At 34.0% G+C, this 16,597-nt stretch overlaps 1 protein-coding gene across 1 annotated transcript in view; it reads left to right on the top strand.

The window, feature by feature from the left end:
- The window catches only part of CWC27 (CWC27 spliceosome-associated protein homolog (S. cerevisiae)), a 142,884-nt gene that overhangs the window by 116,388 nt on the left and 9,899 nt on the right, over positions 1 to 16,597 (top strand). The window contains exons 12-13 of the mRNA XM_004678268.2: positions 597 to 706; positions 3,566 to 3,669. Of these exons, the coding sequence (XP_004678325.1) occupies positions 597 to 706; positions 3,566 to 3,669 (214 nt within the window). The remainder of the gene's footprint in view (positions 1 to 596; positions 707 to 3,565; positions 3,670 to 16,597) is intronic.

Here is a 16,597-nt window from a genome sequence, read left to right as displayed (position 1 = left end):
CAAAAAATTATTTAAAAAGACTGGGAAATTTTTAAAAGAAAACCAAATCGACTATGTACAAATAAAAAAAAAATATTTTTGTCTGCTGGTTAGTTGTCCTGATATATTTGTTAGCTGTATTTATTTTTGGCTATCATCAAAATGAAGTTCTTATTATGATTATTTTAATTAGGGATAAAAGTGGCTGGGTTTTGGAAAAAATCAACCCATATTGAAGAAATTGTACCATAGCAGGCAAGGAAATAATATAACGTGGCACTGCTGAATTTTATTTTATAAGTCAGTACTTGAAACATTAGCTATCATATTAGATGTTTTCAAGTATGGCACTTTTCCTAGAATTAAAGACCTGGTGCATATGAAAATTGACATGTAGTAAAGATGCTTATAAAATTGGTTGATAAATTAACATCAGTCACTTTCTAATTTAGAAAATAGTTGGGGAGCTGGTGAAGTTAATTGGTTTAATTTTTAAACTAAATGGAGGAAAACCAGTTCCAAGTTCTGACCTCCCTTTCAGTGATATTAGCAGAAACATTAATATGAATCCACAGAGGTTTTTTTACTATTTATTATAGTGTTCTGTTATTTTTCAGAAGAAGAGGCTGCTCCAGATGGTGCTGTTGCAGAATACAAAAGAGAAAAGCAAAAGTATGAAGCATTAAGGAAGCAGCAGGCAAAGAAAGGAACTTCCCGGGAAGACCAGGTAACTTCACAGATCAAAATCCATATGTAATTAATTACCTTTTAATTGTCTCCAAGTGTTGCTGGAAGATTCTAGTTTGGTTATAGAGAGGGGAGATGACACTCTTAAAAATGGAAAAAGAGGCCCTCCCTGGTGGCGCAGTGGGTTAAAGCAATGCACTGAGAAGCTAAAGCCACTTCCGCGTGAGTTCGATCCTCGCCTGCCCCGGAGGTGACCACATGGTGTGGCAGACCTCTCCTGGCCCGCCTGCTGCTCCCCTCAGCAGTGTACTTCGTTGATCTGCCTGTTCTGCTCCCCACTCTGTCTGTGGTGAAGCCTCTCACCACCCCTGAGCTTTTGGCCTGTACCCCAGTTCTGTATGTACAAATAAATAAATCTTTTTTTAAAAAATGGAAAAAGATGCATTTATATAGGGTACAGTGCCAAGACCTTGGCCAAATAATGCACAGGTCCAGATCTTAGAGCTCTTTCTAGGTGTTTTAGTTGAAAAGCCTAAAATTTTCAAATTTCAACCCTGTACAACCATATCAAGCACAAGAACCTTGTAAAGCCATAATTTATCAGACACTCAGAGCCTTCATCTAGGTAAATATCAAGAAATGGAGTAGTGATTATTAATGGGGAGTGCATTTTATCCAGTCCACAGTTTATGTATTAACTGATCAGTTCTGCTTGAAATTGCACACTGCCTGTAAACAAGGTATTTGACTTCCACTGTGAATATATTACAAAATTTTAGTTATTGTAATTCCTGAATCTTTAAGTTATAATATAAGAAGTTTCTCAATTAGCAAGAGAAAAAGAGACAAGAAGCTAGCCCAACAATTTGGGGCACACTACATGCCACAGAGCACTTAGCACTCAGGAAAACATATCTCTACATCAGTCCTTCATGATGAAAGGCTAGGGCAGACCAAAATAATTTCTTTTTGGTGCTGCCATATATGTATTAGAACAAGTCATTTTAGGCATATAAATTAAACAGGGATAATAAAAGTAAATTAGAAAACCCAAGCTTATTTGAGTAAAGTAATCTAATCAGGAATTATATTATAAATGACACCTAATTACTGGTAAGGAAGAGTCATGCATCAGTATTTAGCATAAAAATAATCAGGGAAAGTTCAACAAGAAGTCGGGTATAGGAAATTGTAATTACAGAGAACTGACAAGTACAATTTTCAAAACCAATGGAACATCAAATTAAATTAAGAAAAAATACATTATTAATTTGTTTTCATGGAGTCAAAGATTTGTAAATAGCAACTATAGTAAATATATTGTTAGAAATGCTAAGGATCAATTATAATCACCCCCCCCTTAAAATAATTATTAAGAACATTCTACTGCCTTTTCTTAGCTATGAAGGAAAACAGCAAATTAAACAAGCAATACCAATAAAACATGAACATGGATACTAGGAGCTGTGTGAATACAGAAGGATCTAACAGGGGCTAACTTCAGAAAGACCGTCCTGGGAAAATGATTTATCAGCTGAGGTTTAAAGTTGAATAACAGATGAGTCACTAGACAAAAGGGACCTTTGACTTATTTGTAAAGAATTAAAAAATATTAAGTATAACTGAAACTTAAACTAAGAAAGAGAGTAACAATACTGAAGAGATAAGCAGGAGTCAGTTCTTCCAGGTTATTTTTGAGTCATATTAAGGGGTTCAGGTTTTGCCCTAAGGACAATGGAGAACCAGTGGAGGAAGTGATATGATCTCATTTGCACTTTGGGAGTGATTCTTCCACCATGTCTACAGTATGGAAAGTAAATAGCACCCAGGGTAGGACTGGAGCATAGAGGCCATGGAGAGACTTTATTTTAGGATTGTGCACACAATATATGCCAATAAAAGCTTATATTTTAATGTTGAATCTAGCATCACTATCTTAAACACTTGCTTTTTCAGGCAGCTAGAACTTCATCCCATTTCACAACTGTGTACTTTTTAAAACCTGCAGAAAATAAAAACTTCACTGAATAGATTCTGGAATAGACTATTAAAGCCTAGTAACGGTACAATAAGATTACACATTGTAGGCACTTGTTACATCTGACCTCAAAGGTCACAGGGGCCAAATAAGAGCAATGATCCCTTCAAAAAATAGATATACTCAGTATGCTATCTATGCTACTCCTTTCACTTAACAATAGAATGTAATACTTTGTGTAGTAATTTTTATTATCAGTATAAAATTATATTCATTGCTTCTTACCAAATTTATCTAGTTCCTTACTATAATAGACATTTACTATGTATATATTGCCCCTTACAAGAATTTCACCGTTGTGCTCCTCTGTTGTACAAGTCATTTTCAGTGTTCCTACATGTTTCTACTTGTGTCCCCAGGATTGGAATTATGGAAGCTTCTGATATATATAAACAGCTTTCTGAAGTGGTCACTCCCATTTCTCCATCTTCCAATAGTTAATGTACTCATCTGTTTTGTCTTCCCCAACGTAGACATTTTTACATTTTTGAAAATGTTCAATTTTTTTTGTTGGTGTTTTCTTTTTGGTTCAGTGCATCATTGCAGCATACCTCCCATCTCATACACGTAAAATAACATGCTTTTTTAAAAATTAAGCGTCTTCTGTATAAGCAAATTTATGTTTCCCAAATCAGAAAATAGTCATGTATCTATGAAAAAATATCAGTGCAAATAAGGCAGTATTAAGGTTTGTGGATGTTACTGTTTCAGCTTGAAGACAATTTGTTCTTTTCTTCCAAAATTAAAAACTTACCTAGATGTTTTATATCCTGGTAAGGGCTTTTTTCTCTACCAAATTTGTTTCTTTTAAAGTTATACTTATATTTTTCAGAAAACTTAATAATCTAATTATTATTTCAGACTCTTGCTCTGCTGAACCAGTTTAAATCTAAACTCACTCAAGCAATTGCTGAAACTCCTGAAAATGACATTTCCGAAACAGAAGTAGAAGATGATGAAGGATGGTAAGCTTTAATTCCTTTATATTAGCCACAAAAGGGAAGCTTCAGAATGTAGATACTTTAGGACATTTCTATTATATCATCCTATTTTTTTTAGACTTTGCCTTCAGTTGCACCCTCATCATTTTAGGCCCTCAGCATCCTTTAATTTATTTCAATTCAGTAAGCATACATTAGGACCTGATATGTTCCCTGTATTGTGCTTGGCCAATGAAAAAATAATAAATATATGACTGTTGCTTCCCAAAGCACCTCTCTAATATTGAGAAAAAGTTAAAATTCACACTACACAACTAGAAAGCAGCCTAAACAGATTCTCAATTGTTAACATTTTACACTTTCCCACAAACTTTTTAGAAGCCGGCATTCCATTTCATAATTCTATTAAGTTCCTCTTCAAATTTATGACCTACAAAATCCCAGCAATACATAAACAGTTAATTTATTTTTAGTCTTTGGATATTTTCAGCTTTGTAAGACTCTGACAAGAAGTAAAGGCATTAATGACTTGCTCAAATCCTGTGCTTTATTAGCATTTTATCAGCACTGAGAAAAAAAGGTGGAAAATCAAAAAATAAGTATTGCATTTTCCCTTATCACACTTGCATCCTCAAGTTGACTGTACATGTGGTATATTAGGCCTCCCCAAAACTAACTGCCTCCACCTCCCACTATACTCTGGCTCAGGCACATTGCTGCAAGCAGCCAGTGGGTCACCCCCCACACATGACTCACCCTCTGGAGCCTCTGAACTGTCACATGTGCCATTACCCCAACCCAGAATCAGCCTCACTCCCCGCTGCCAAAGAGCATCTCTCCCTCTTTCAAAAATCTGTTCAGCACTCCCAGTCCTCCAGGAAACCAGTCAGCAAGATTTGTTGAGCTCTCACAAATCTAAAGGGTGGAGGAAAGAGGGCTGGGACACTCATTAAAACAGACATAAAAACACTTATTAAGAAAACATTTAAGCAAGTAAGACTCAGCAACTATATATAACTTTAATCCAATGGCTGTAGGGCAATGATTTAAATGGAATGAAGCCTATCTACCCTGAGACCCTGAAGGCAACTGTACATTTCTCTCTGTGTACTTTCTGTGTGATCTGGGTTGTGTTGTCATTTTTTTGTAAAACTCTTGATCTCTTTTTATAGCATTCTATGACTTCTGTTTATACTTAAATTCAAAGTTGCTTAAAGACAGAAACTGGTTTTTCCCATAATTTTTCCTCTGCCAAAGGTGATGGCTCGGCGAGTGTTGATTGACCCACAGAGATAAATGCACATTATTCCAAAGAATTTTCTGTTTTTTATATGACTGGACAGGTTTAGTTTTATTTTGGATTCCTTGAATGTCTCAAAATATCTTTCAAATGTTTTAGGTCCAGCCACCACACACACAAAAAATGTTTTGCCAATTCCTCTTCCCCTTATTTTTGAATCCATATGCATTTTTTAAAGAAATATGATCCATGTGTTTCTGATTCATTTACACTTAACTCATCAAGATGGTGTTTTGTAAGAGCAGTTTGATGCCCAATAAGTTTTTCTAACCTTTTTATAAGCCATTTAAGTCCTTTTTTATTGAACAGGAAAGTCACCAACAAATTTAAACCCAGAAGTTTCATTTGAAATTCATAACCCACAGGATTCAAATTTGCTTTCAACTTGGCAAGACCACTTAACTTCTCAAAGTTCTTCCTAGCCCCTTGGTTTAGTATCCTGTCGTTTTAAATTTCTCATTAGCTTCAGATATCAATTATGTGTTTTTAAATGTGTCATTCTTGTTTTTGACATGATTTCACAATACAATGTCCTAACATCCTCATTAGAAAGTTAAACAAATGGGAGAACTCCAGATGGGGAAAAAATCACTGGTCAAAGATGTTGGCCAGTACTCCATCTGGGAGAACAAAATAAGCGGTAGTGGAAGGAGAAATAAAGCAAAAGGAACCATTACTAGATCATCAATAGGTTCATTTCAGCTTTCAGTTGCAGTCTCCTAAACAGAAAGTCAGAACTATGCAGTGCAAACCTACACTTTTTTTTTTTTAAGATTTATTTATTTATAAATAAATACAGGCCAGAGATGCGGAGGGTGAGAGGATTCACCAGAGACAGAGCAGGGAGCAGAACAGGCAGATCGACAAAGCACACTGCTGAGGGGAACAGCAGGCAGGACAGGAGAGGTCTGCCACGCCATGTGGATCTCCTCTGGGGCAGGCGGGGATCGAACTCATGCAGAAGTGGCTTAAACTTCTTAGTGCAGTGCTTTAACCTGCTGTGCCACCAGGGAGGGCCCCCTACACATTTTTTAAAATTTGTTTTATCTAACATCAAATAAAATGCCTTTATTGTCAAAGCACTATACAAAATTATATAGAATTCATGAACTCCATGTAATGCCTTTTTGTTGCAGGATAGACTATTGAAATTTGGTAACCTGCAAAGCAGCAGCATCATTATCTGTTCATAAATAAATCGGTTAAGCTTCATCGAGTCGGAGTGATTTTGATCCTCTCTCATAAAAAATATTCCACTCAGAAAGAAGTCATATTCAAAATGATTTGCAACAAATATTATGAGTGCATGGCATGTGCATGTGTGTTATGCATAAATTACATGGTTCCCAGACTATTTTGTAGGTCACGGTTGTCGCTTTTCTTAGAAGCGAAAGTCAGTCTGTACTACATTGTCAGGGTCTGTTATCTGAGGTAAAATGATTGCTTCTAAGACATTTTTATGTGTCCGCATGAGTGACCACACATTGAGGGATCGCTTTCACTTTCTGTCAAGATAGAAACCATTACCAATTTGTTATGTTTTCTTTTATTTGGCAAACTATTCTATTCGCATTTTTGGCTGAGCTGCCGTATTGGCATGGTATGCAACAGACATTTGGGTACCATTCAGCAGCATTCTACTTTTTATGCAAAAAAAAAAAAAAAAGTGGAGGAGAGAAAAGAAAAGAAATATGATTCTATTGTAAACAGTGTATATGGTGTTTGATAATTATTCCCAGATTTCACTGTCTAACAAGACATTTAAAGAAGTAGTAGTAGTAGATACAAGCTGAAATGCATAATAGAAATTTTTCACTCAAAATTGTTAGGATTCCTCCTTTGTTGAAATGTATACCACCAATATACGGTGGCATTGATAGGCACCAAATTCCAGCGTAACAGTTGAAGTAGCCCTTTCGCATCTACATTACTTAGTTGCAAAGTCTCACACTCTTAGAGCTATTGAATCTTTCAAGCATGGATTTTATAAAACCAATTAGATACATGGCAGGCATCATCAGCCAGAGGATTCATAGATCATGTGGATGAAGTCCATATGCCATTTTGGGTTGAATTAGATAAATCTTGGTTAGCTCCCAAAAAAGTTTTGAGAGCAGTGTCTGACAACAGCAGACAGACTTGTAGAAAAGAAAGCCACCTGTCCTTACACAACAAAATAGGCATTGTAAGGAGAGAAGAAAAATTAAATCTGTGTCAGTGCCATGATCTTGTGACCATTAACTGTTCACTACTATGTTCTGTTCAAAATTGTTTCCACATTGGTATATCAAAGATTAACTTAAATGCCCAGCAACTATAATAATAAACAGCATAAGGGCCTATCTACCTTCTTCACTCCTTGCTTCCCTTTCTTCCCCCTCTATTTTACCACAGCACTGACAATATTCAGCCTTAAAAAGTATTAGAAAAACACTAATAATTGCATAGTTGTCTTAATTAAATATTTTGATAATTATTTCTAAATATTCACTGTAGAAAAAAAAAAAGAACGCAACTCTCAAAAGTAAAAAAAAAAAAATTGCCCAAGAACCCAAACACACCAATACTATAAATACATATACATATATATATGTATATACACACACATACATACATACATACACTCACACACACAAATAGAAAAACCTGGGAGGCAGGTATGTATATATATATATATATATATATTGCCTACCAAGTTTTTCTATTCACATAAATATTTTGAGGTGAAATTATATCATGTAAAAATACAATTTTATGGGGCCCTCCCTGCTGGCCCAGTAGGTTAAAGCACAGCACTATAAAGGTAACAACAGCAGCCACTTCTCGAGTTTGATATTGGCCAGGGAGGTGACCCACGTGGCACAGCAGACCCCTCCTGACCGCCATTGCTCCCCTCAGCAGTGTACTTTGACTATCTGCCTGTTCTGCTCCCCACTCTGTCTCTGGTGAATCCTCTCACTGCCCCTGCACCTCTGTCCTGTACCCCAGTTCTGTATGCATAAATAAATAAATCTTTTTTAAAAAAACTACACTTTTATGATTTTCTTTTATCCCTCAGTAAATATAGTGTTACTTTTCCTTGTCATCTATAAACTTGTGATACTTAATTTTTGTATTATGACCATGTAGAATTCTACTATATGATGAACTACAGCTTATTTGATAAGCCCCATGTTGTTGGGTTATTAGGCTCTTTTCAGTATTAAACACAGCATACAATAAACATCCATCAGTTTTCCCAGGACAAATTTCTAAACCTAAATTGTTTAGTCAGTGAGTATATATGTTAGGCTTCTGCTAAATTTTCTCAAATTACTCACCCAAAATTTTTCCCCATTTATATTCCCACATAATGTCAGTGTTAAGAGTTGCATTTAAAGATACTAGAATCTCAAAAATTATTTAAGTTGCTTTGTAGTACTGTTAAGAGAATAACATTTGAAAAGTGTTTTGCCCTTGTAAAAAATATAAGTATAGCCTGGTTTGCTTCTGTTTTTAATAAAACTGGTAAAAGTTTCAACATAAGTGGTTTTCTCATCCTCAAGTCAGAATAGTCTTGTTCTTGTTTCTGGAAAGCTTTCTGCTGAAATAGTCCTATGGATTAGGACTTTTTATCTATTTTGGTTTTCCTGGTTTTGTGTTTTTGTTTTTTTTTCTTCATTTTTGTTACTGAACCTTATCCTGCTTTAAAAGTCAGTTTTGTCCATCAGACAGTTTGGCACTAAATTCTTCTTAGAGTAATAAATTATTTGGGAAAAATACTATTTCTTACTAAGACTCATAGGTTGAAGAACAGAATTTTAAGACCATACTGTAGTCACAAAAGTTGGTCACCAAACTGCTATATTTAAGACAAAAACAGAAGTAGGGGATCTGACTTGTACTGAAAGCTTGTAAACTAACTGATGAGACCTGTGTCTAGACTTCATAACACCCTTCATTGAAACTGTACTTATCTGAATGGTTGTATGAAAATCAGGAGAAATTTGTTTCAAACTATTTTTGTATGGTGTAAGCCAGAAAAAAGCTAGAGCACAAAAGGAAAAAGAAATCTGACTATCAAATCATATCAGCAATTCACAGAAGTCTTTGGGAGAACTGTGGGCTGTGGAACAGTATAGAAGTCCCCAGCTGTGAGATGTTTTATAACAGGATAATACCTGGACTCTTAAATCAAGTTAATAAAATATGTTTGGCTCAGTTAATCTAAAAAAGCAATATTGCTAAGTACACGGGATCAAAAGGAGAGTTCATTTTGCTATAAAATCTTGTTTCTATATTTCCAAAATCCACTTCAATTTTTATTCAGTAATTATAAAGTACACCCCTTTATTCTTCAATTGTTTGTTACTATAAATGTCATCCTTAATTCAGAGTCTTCTCTAACTTGCAGTCTGTAGGTAAATTGTGCTTTGTCTTTTCTTTCTAAAGAATTTTTTTATTTATACATACAGAACTGGGGTATAGGCCAGAGGTGCAAAAATAAGAGGATTCATCAGAGACAGAGTGGGGAGCAGAACAGGCAGATCTACTAAGTACACTGCTGAGGAGAGCAGCGGGCAGGTCAGGAGAAATCTGCCACGCCATGTGGGTCACCTCCGGGGTAGGCAGAGATCGAACTCATGTGAAAGTGGCTTTAGCTTCTTAGTGCTGCGCTTTAACCCACTGTGCCAACAGAGAGAGCCCAGATTTTCTTCTATGCTGTCATCTAGGAGTTTAATACTTTTGTATTTTACATTAAATATGTCTATAATCCATTTGAATTGATTTTTGAGAAGGGTGTAAAGGTATATTATAGGTTCATGTTTTTGTTTGTGGAATATGTATATCTTCATCATCTTTTGTTCTGGTATATCTTTAGAGCTACTATAATGTGAACTCCCATAATTTCTTTACTTGTTAAGGGCCCTCCCTGGTTGCCCAACGGATAAGGACTTAGCACTGCAAGCTGGCTGCAGCTGCCTCAGTGCCAGTTCACTCTGTCTCTGGTAAATCCTCTCACTGCCCCTGCACCTCTGACCTGTATCCCAGTTCTGTAGGCATAATAAATAAATAAATAAATCTTGAGAAAAAAAAAAAAAACTACTTGTTAAGTATATTTTAGCCAGTTAAAATTTATTCAGACTAAATGATAAGATTATACAAATAGAAGTTACACATAACTTTCCTTAAATATGCATCAATTTTATGATTTTTTTTAAACCATAACCTTTTACGAATAATAGTAGGAGATGAAGGTAGCTCTGAATCTTACTAATTCATTGTTGAAGCAAATATTTGTGCTAAATTTAGGGACCTTTATTCTATGCTTCTTCTTGAACCCTCACACAAGTCTCAAATGGCTCATATGTTAGGGACCACCTATGGTAGAACTGTTTCTTACAACTCCTTCAGGTAATTAATATTATCCCATCTATAAATGGGGAAACTGAGACTATTATAGCCCACGATCACTCATTTAAAAACATTGAGTCACACATGACCCATGCTGCTTCTAGAACACCAATTTCTACTAACAGTAAAGTAAATATGAAGTATTTATTCAGTAGGATGAGCAAAAAGTTTCAACTTGAATTTCAGTGATCTTCAATTCTAAATATCTGTCTACTGGAGCTAAATATAGCATATCATTCACTTTTACCTTTTGAATACATTCCCTATTCCTTGAAAGATGTGAACTATCAAGAAAGTTTGCTCTAAAACAAATAATCCTTTTTCACCAGTAGTTTTGAGACCAAAATCTAATCTATATGCCATGTATTTAATTATCACCTAATTATACAATGAGCTGTTAAACAGACTTTCCTGTGTTCAAATCCCTGCACTGATAGTGACCAATGACTGACCTAAGAAAAATTACATACAAGCCTCAATTTCTTCACCTGTAAGTTAGAGATACTAGTACCTACCTCAGCATTATTATTAGAAGCATATGAGATAATCATATTAGGCAATCAACAGTGTCTGGCTCTTAGGAAATGCTCCGAAATATTACGTGTGAGAGAGTAAGGGAATGGTGGAGTATTAGTGTTTACCTATTAGTCAAGCTATACAGGCTGAACATTTACATGTCAAAATGTTACTTTTAGAGTCCTCTCAAAGTAATAACCACAAAGAAAAATAACTTGCTTTGAAAAATAAAAAAAGGCAGTTTTTAATGAATTCAGTTAATGTTATCTGTGAGGAAAGCATGTTAATTATATTCAATAAATACACTAGTATATGCTCAAATGTTCTATTTTAAAATCTGTTGAGAAAAGTGTAGTAAAGCAGGTCTTTAAGCTGAATCCACATTATAAAATGCTAAGGCTTGCAAAGTTTGACCAGTGTAAAGTTAGCACTCATGGAGAAAAAAGGAAGTGGACAAGATTACCTTTTCTACATTGAGTACAGTCATAGATGTATACTGTCTTCAGAATCTTCCGTTTTTTTCTTTATCTCCTTTTTAAAATGACAGCACTTTAGAACAAAGAAAAACTGTCTAGGTATACGTAGTTACTTTATTTGGAAAGAAAGTTTGTGAAGCTGAGTTCCTTGGGAGTAGCGTAATATAAAAGAAAAAAGTCATATCACAGTGATAGTGACAACAGCAAAATGAAAGCTGCCATTGTACATGGGCATGAAAATATTATCAGTATCACTTTGTTACTTCAACCATATTTTACTTTAAATGATACTGTAAACAGGATAAAAAACCCAAGTAGTAAAATTCCAGGTGAAATTTAGTAAAGGAAAAGCATAATTTGAAAATAATTGTATTTCTTTAAAGGCATTTTTAAAGAAGTTGTTTTCATTCACACAGTTATTATAACAGATGCAATTAATACTAATTGGCATTAACTTTTCAAATAATTTATGCCTGTAACACATGTCTAATATTTAAAATATTGAAAAGGGACAGGGAAGAAACAATCACTACTATCTCGTGGATAATCACCCTCCCAAGTGAATATATGTGTATATACACCAATATATAGGTCTATATTCTTTGCCCAGTAGCAGAAAAATTCACCTAGTTTTTTTTATAAACATTGTATAATTCAGTAGTTAAGTATTTTATAAAACCACTCATTTCTTAGACTAAAATGTAAAACTGCTGAGTCAGTAGTAGCCTTTTTTTTAAGTTTGAGGTATAATTTACATATCAGAGAATGCAAAGTCCTTATCTGTTCACTTTGATTCCCTTTGACAATTGTGTACACCTATATAAACACCATAGGAATAAGAGACAGGATTTCACAACACTCCAGAAAATTCCCTTTCCCCTTTCCAACAAGGTCCTTCCCCATAAACACTCTCTGATTTCTGTCAACTCAGGTATGCCTTTGATAACTTGTTTCCTAGATTACATTCCAGAAAGTTGAATCATTTATACTTGTACCAGTAATGTATGAAGTTGCTGGTTCTTATTTACTCTAGGTATTATGTGAATATGTATGTGCTGTAATATATCATAGATAACAGAATGGGTATATTGATCTTTGTCAGTTTCTACTTTATATTAATTTGTTTCCTGGTAAAACTGAACTTGTAAAATATGTTAATATTTTACCTAGCCATTTATATTTCATTAATGTGTTTTCTTTTTTTTCTAAAGATTTATTTATTTGTGCATACAGAACTGGGGTTCAGGCCAGAGGCTCAGGGGCGGTGAGAGGCTTCACCAGAGACAGAGTGGGGAGCAGAACAGGCAGATCAACTACTGCTGAGGGGAGCAGCGGGCGGTCAGGAGAAGTCTGCCATGCCATGTGGTCACTTCCAGGGCAGGCGGGAATCAAACTCATGCGGAAGTGCTTTAGATTCTCAGTGCTGCGCCACCAGGAAGGGCCATATGAATGTGTTTTTTAACTGTATAGTCTAATATAATTTTTATTTAATTTATAAAAGTTCTTAAATATTAGGATATTATTTTTGTTTAAATATTTTACCAACTTAATACCAAATTGCTTTACAGTTTGCTTGTGGAGGTTTTTGTTTTTAAATTGAAGTTTTAAATTTACATTTGTATTTAAATTTGTCAATCTTTATCATCAAAAATGATCAGTTTCATCCTTTATATCTTCATAATCCCAGACTTACATAAATAATCTGGTTTATCTTTCTTTAGTATTTTTAAGATTTTTTTATTTTTTAGTTTTAGTTTTACCTAAAATTGATTGATATTTATACTAGGTTAATGTTGTAACCATCTTTTTCTTAATTGCTAACTACCATAACTGAATAATCCCAACTAATTAAATATGTCCTTTATCATTTAGATAAAGTCTTAGGTATATTTTTAGGTCCATTTTTTTATTTGACATGGATTTTTCCTATATTCCTATGCTAATATCTCACTGGGAAATTATTATAATATTATGTAATATCTGGTAAGGCAAGGTGTATCTTTGTTGTTCAACATTTATATTTAAAAAAAACTTAATTAAAAGCTGATTAATATACTGCATTCTTGTTTTCTTTAGTTAGCCATACCTGGAGAAAGTTTAGACAATTGCCCATGGATTGGATAAAAAGGGTCCATTATTTAAAACTTGCCACTACTTGAATTGTGATCTTAGCGCCAAGAAGGAAATTACCAGTCTTTAGTCAAATTCTGTACTTTCAAAGGAATGAAAAAGGTTACATGTGGCTAGTAAGTAGCCTAAGGAATAAAATCTAGGATATTCACTTGCCATTTTGTAATATATAAATAATTTTATGAGTTTGATCAGATTTTTTTCCAGCTCCATGTTACTTACTGAATGAAAGCACAAAGGATTAACATAGTCATACAATAATAGATGATACCTCACTTTCTTTTTACATGTGATTCCCCAAGATATCTAAAATAGCCATGTATAAATGCAGCTACAAAATCCCCTTCCAAAGATATTCATTAATAATCTTATATTGCCTGCCATTTTAAACTGTTAATATACTTCTCTTTAGTATTAATAAGCATCATCAAATTATGTGTAGTATTAGGTGTGCAAATAGGTCAGTTAACCAAAGTAAGTCAAATATTGAGGCTTGTGCTGTATTTTTAGTAGAGATAAAAATTATAAAAAGAAACTTTTACTTACTAACATTTACAAAGAATCTTTTTCAAACCTACAAGCTAGATGTTGTTCTTATACCCAAATTTTACAGGAAGAATCTATGACACAAAATGGTTAAATAAATTGATCAAGACCACATAGATGGGAAGAGAGAAATATCAGAAATAATCAGTCATCCTCTACTCAACAGTTTGATTCTATTAGTCTTTTAAGACATTATCTCTTATTTATGGTTTTGCATTGCAGTAATTTCTTTCATCAGCTAGCCAGCCTGTGTGGTTTTCATATTTTCTAATAAAGCACTATTGTCAGTACTAAAACTAAACAAGTAACTTCAGAACTTGATTAACTCTTGATCAAACATTGTCTAGCTCCCTTTAAATCATGGAAGATAATTTAATCCATATCCCTAGTACTATAATCCCTATGTTATTTAAAGAACGAAAATTCAGAAAGTTACTGTTTTTTTAATTTGAATAAGGAGTTCCTTCCACATTTACCCATATTTTTTCAAGGAATATAATAGTAAAATGGTTATGTGTGTGGGACTCCAGTCTGGTCTGAACTTGAATCCCATCTTATACTAGCTGTGTAATTTCAGACAAATTGCAAAACCTTTCTAATACTTTATTTCAATGTAAATGAAGTAGTCATAGTACCTTCCTGGTAGGTTAGTTTGTGAATTAAATGAGATATTGTTTTGTAAGTATTAAACCAAGTGTCTCTAACAATTATTGCTCAAGAAATGTTTTGTGATTCTATTTTGATATTGACATAGATATTTATAAGAATTAATTTCTCTATATTGGCTACTGTCAATAGATCTATTGACATTTCTATGTTTGACAGTTTTTAATACATTTAATTATTGTAATTCTTAAAATCCTGAGATTAAACAGATTTTGAGATTTGATATTACTATTGTGAACAGTATTGTCTCATTGGTAAAATATGTACTTATTCTTTGAGACCACTACTAAAACATGGGGGATTGGGGAAAGCTGAAGAATGTGCCACATATGAAAGAAAATCCATCATAAATACAATTTAAATACAAAGCAAAAGAATATCATCACTTTGGAAAGCATAGAATTATAAGCTTGGTATAATGTAAATATTTTTATTTCATTCCCTTTCTTAGCCAAGTTCTAGTGATAAAATGAAGCAAGAAGGGATAGGACAGTTTCCCTGCTTAGTGTGCATTTTATACTGGACTATAAATAATGCTGCATAGACCAACCAATGTGCTTCTTTATAAATAGGTTCTTGTCAGAGTTGCTGATCTTAGAGGTGATTATTTCAATTCTAAGTCCTCTGTCCAATCTCTGAAGACACCTTCAGAGAACACTTCGTTGTTCTTCCTGGATGAAAAATTCTGTGTTGACTTGGGCTTTCACAGTTTGCCCTGAAATTAGTTATTTCCCTATCATTTTAAGAAAGTTTACTCTGTTCATTAATTCATTTTGAGAAAGATGGGCAGATAGCCATATACCCAAGCTGCTTACCAGACCTTTCTGATTGGGAACTCCATCTTCGTTCTGTTGTTTTGTTAGTTCATTCACCATAAATTAAATGTTATTGGCCGAAGGAAAAAAAAAGTTATTGGCTGAGTAGCTGGTTAAACTCCAGGGCAGGTGTAAGAATGCATATTACAGATTTATTCTGGAAAGTCTCCTAAATCTTTCCACCTGTGGCCTGCTGAGTGCTAAGCATATTAGTCAAAAAAAAAAAAAAAAGAAAAAGAAAAACTGTATATGCCCATGTTGCTGAAGATATTTTGTAAATTACATCTTTCATATTTGCTCCAGTAATATTTATAAAAGACACACTATGAGTATTTTTTTCTGTTTAATAGAAACTAAAGACATTTTTAGGAGTTGACCTTTCAAAGTCCCAAATAGAAAGAGCAATACCAACATTTATTCAAAAGTTAGAACAAAGAAGGCTTTTTCAAGTTAATGGTGAACAGTAAAGAAATTTTAGTGGTTTTCATCTTTGTTTTCTTTTTGCAAAACAAGTGTCTATTTTTGTCTTTGGTTAACTTGCATACTTTATTTTCCTATATCCTTTTTGTATAAGAAGTTTTAGTTTTCTCCTATCAATTTTTAAAATCTCCCTTCTGAGTTTCAGCCATTTCCATATGCTTTTCTCTGCTTCCTTTAAGGCAGTGTTTCTATCTCCCATTGAGTCTTCTCTTCTTCACTTTTCCTCGGTTTCTTTCTCTAACCTGTCTCCTAGTTCTCATACTCATCTTGGTCATGGGTGGCCCTATTCTGCTAGGCATAAAGAATGCCAGCGACCTCACTTTCCTGGACTTTAACACACTTTGATCTTTGAACTCATTCAGTGTTTTACTGTACCTGCCTCTTCATTTGAAGTACTGGGAACTCTACTATCTACTTGTTGTTGAAAATGGCCACACATCTTTTTTTTTTTTTTTCACATTGCTAGTATTTTAACCCTTTAATTTCTTAATTCCTAAGGTGACTTTTAACATTTATGAAAAGAAAACCCCAACTTCTTATAATCCAGTGGGTGAAGTAAAGCTCTAAAATTAAAAATCTGTATGATTTTTTTCCTAAATACAGAATGATTTAGTCAAGAAATTAAGTTG

Source organism: Condylura cristata, unplaced genomic scaffold, assembly GCF_000260355.1.
Source record: "Condylura cristata isolate star-nosed mole 26May11 unplaced genomic scaffold, ConCri1.0 scaffold00007, whole genome shotgun sequence".
Lineage (NCBI taxonomy): Eukaryota > Metazoa > Chordata > Mammalia > Eulipotyphla > Talpidae > Condylura > Condylura cristata.
The sequence above is the reverse complement of the archived record's forward strand: the minus strand, read 5'-3'. Positions and strand labels throughout refer to the sequence as shown.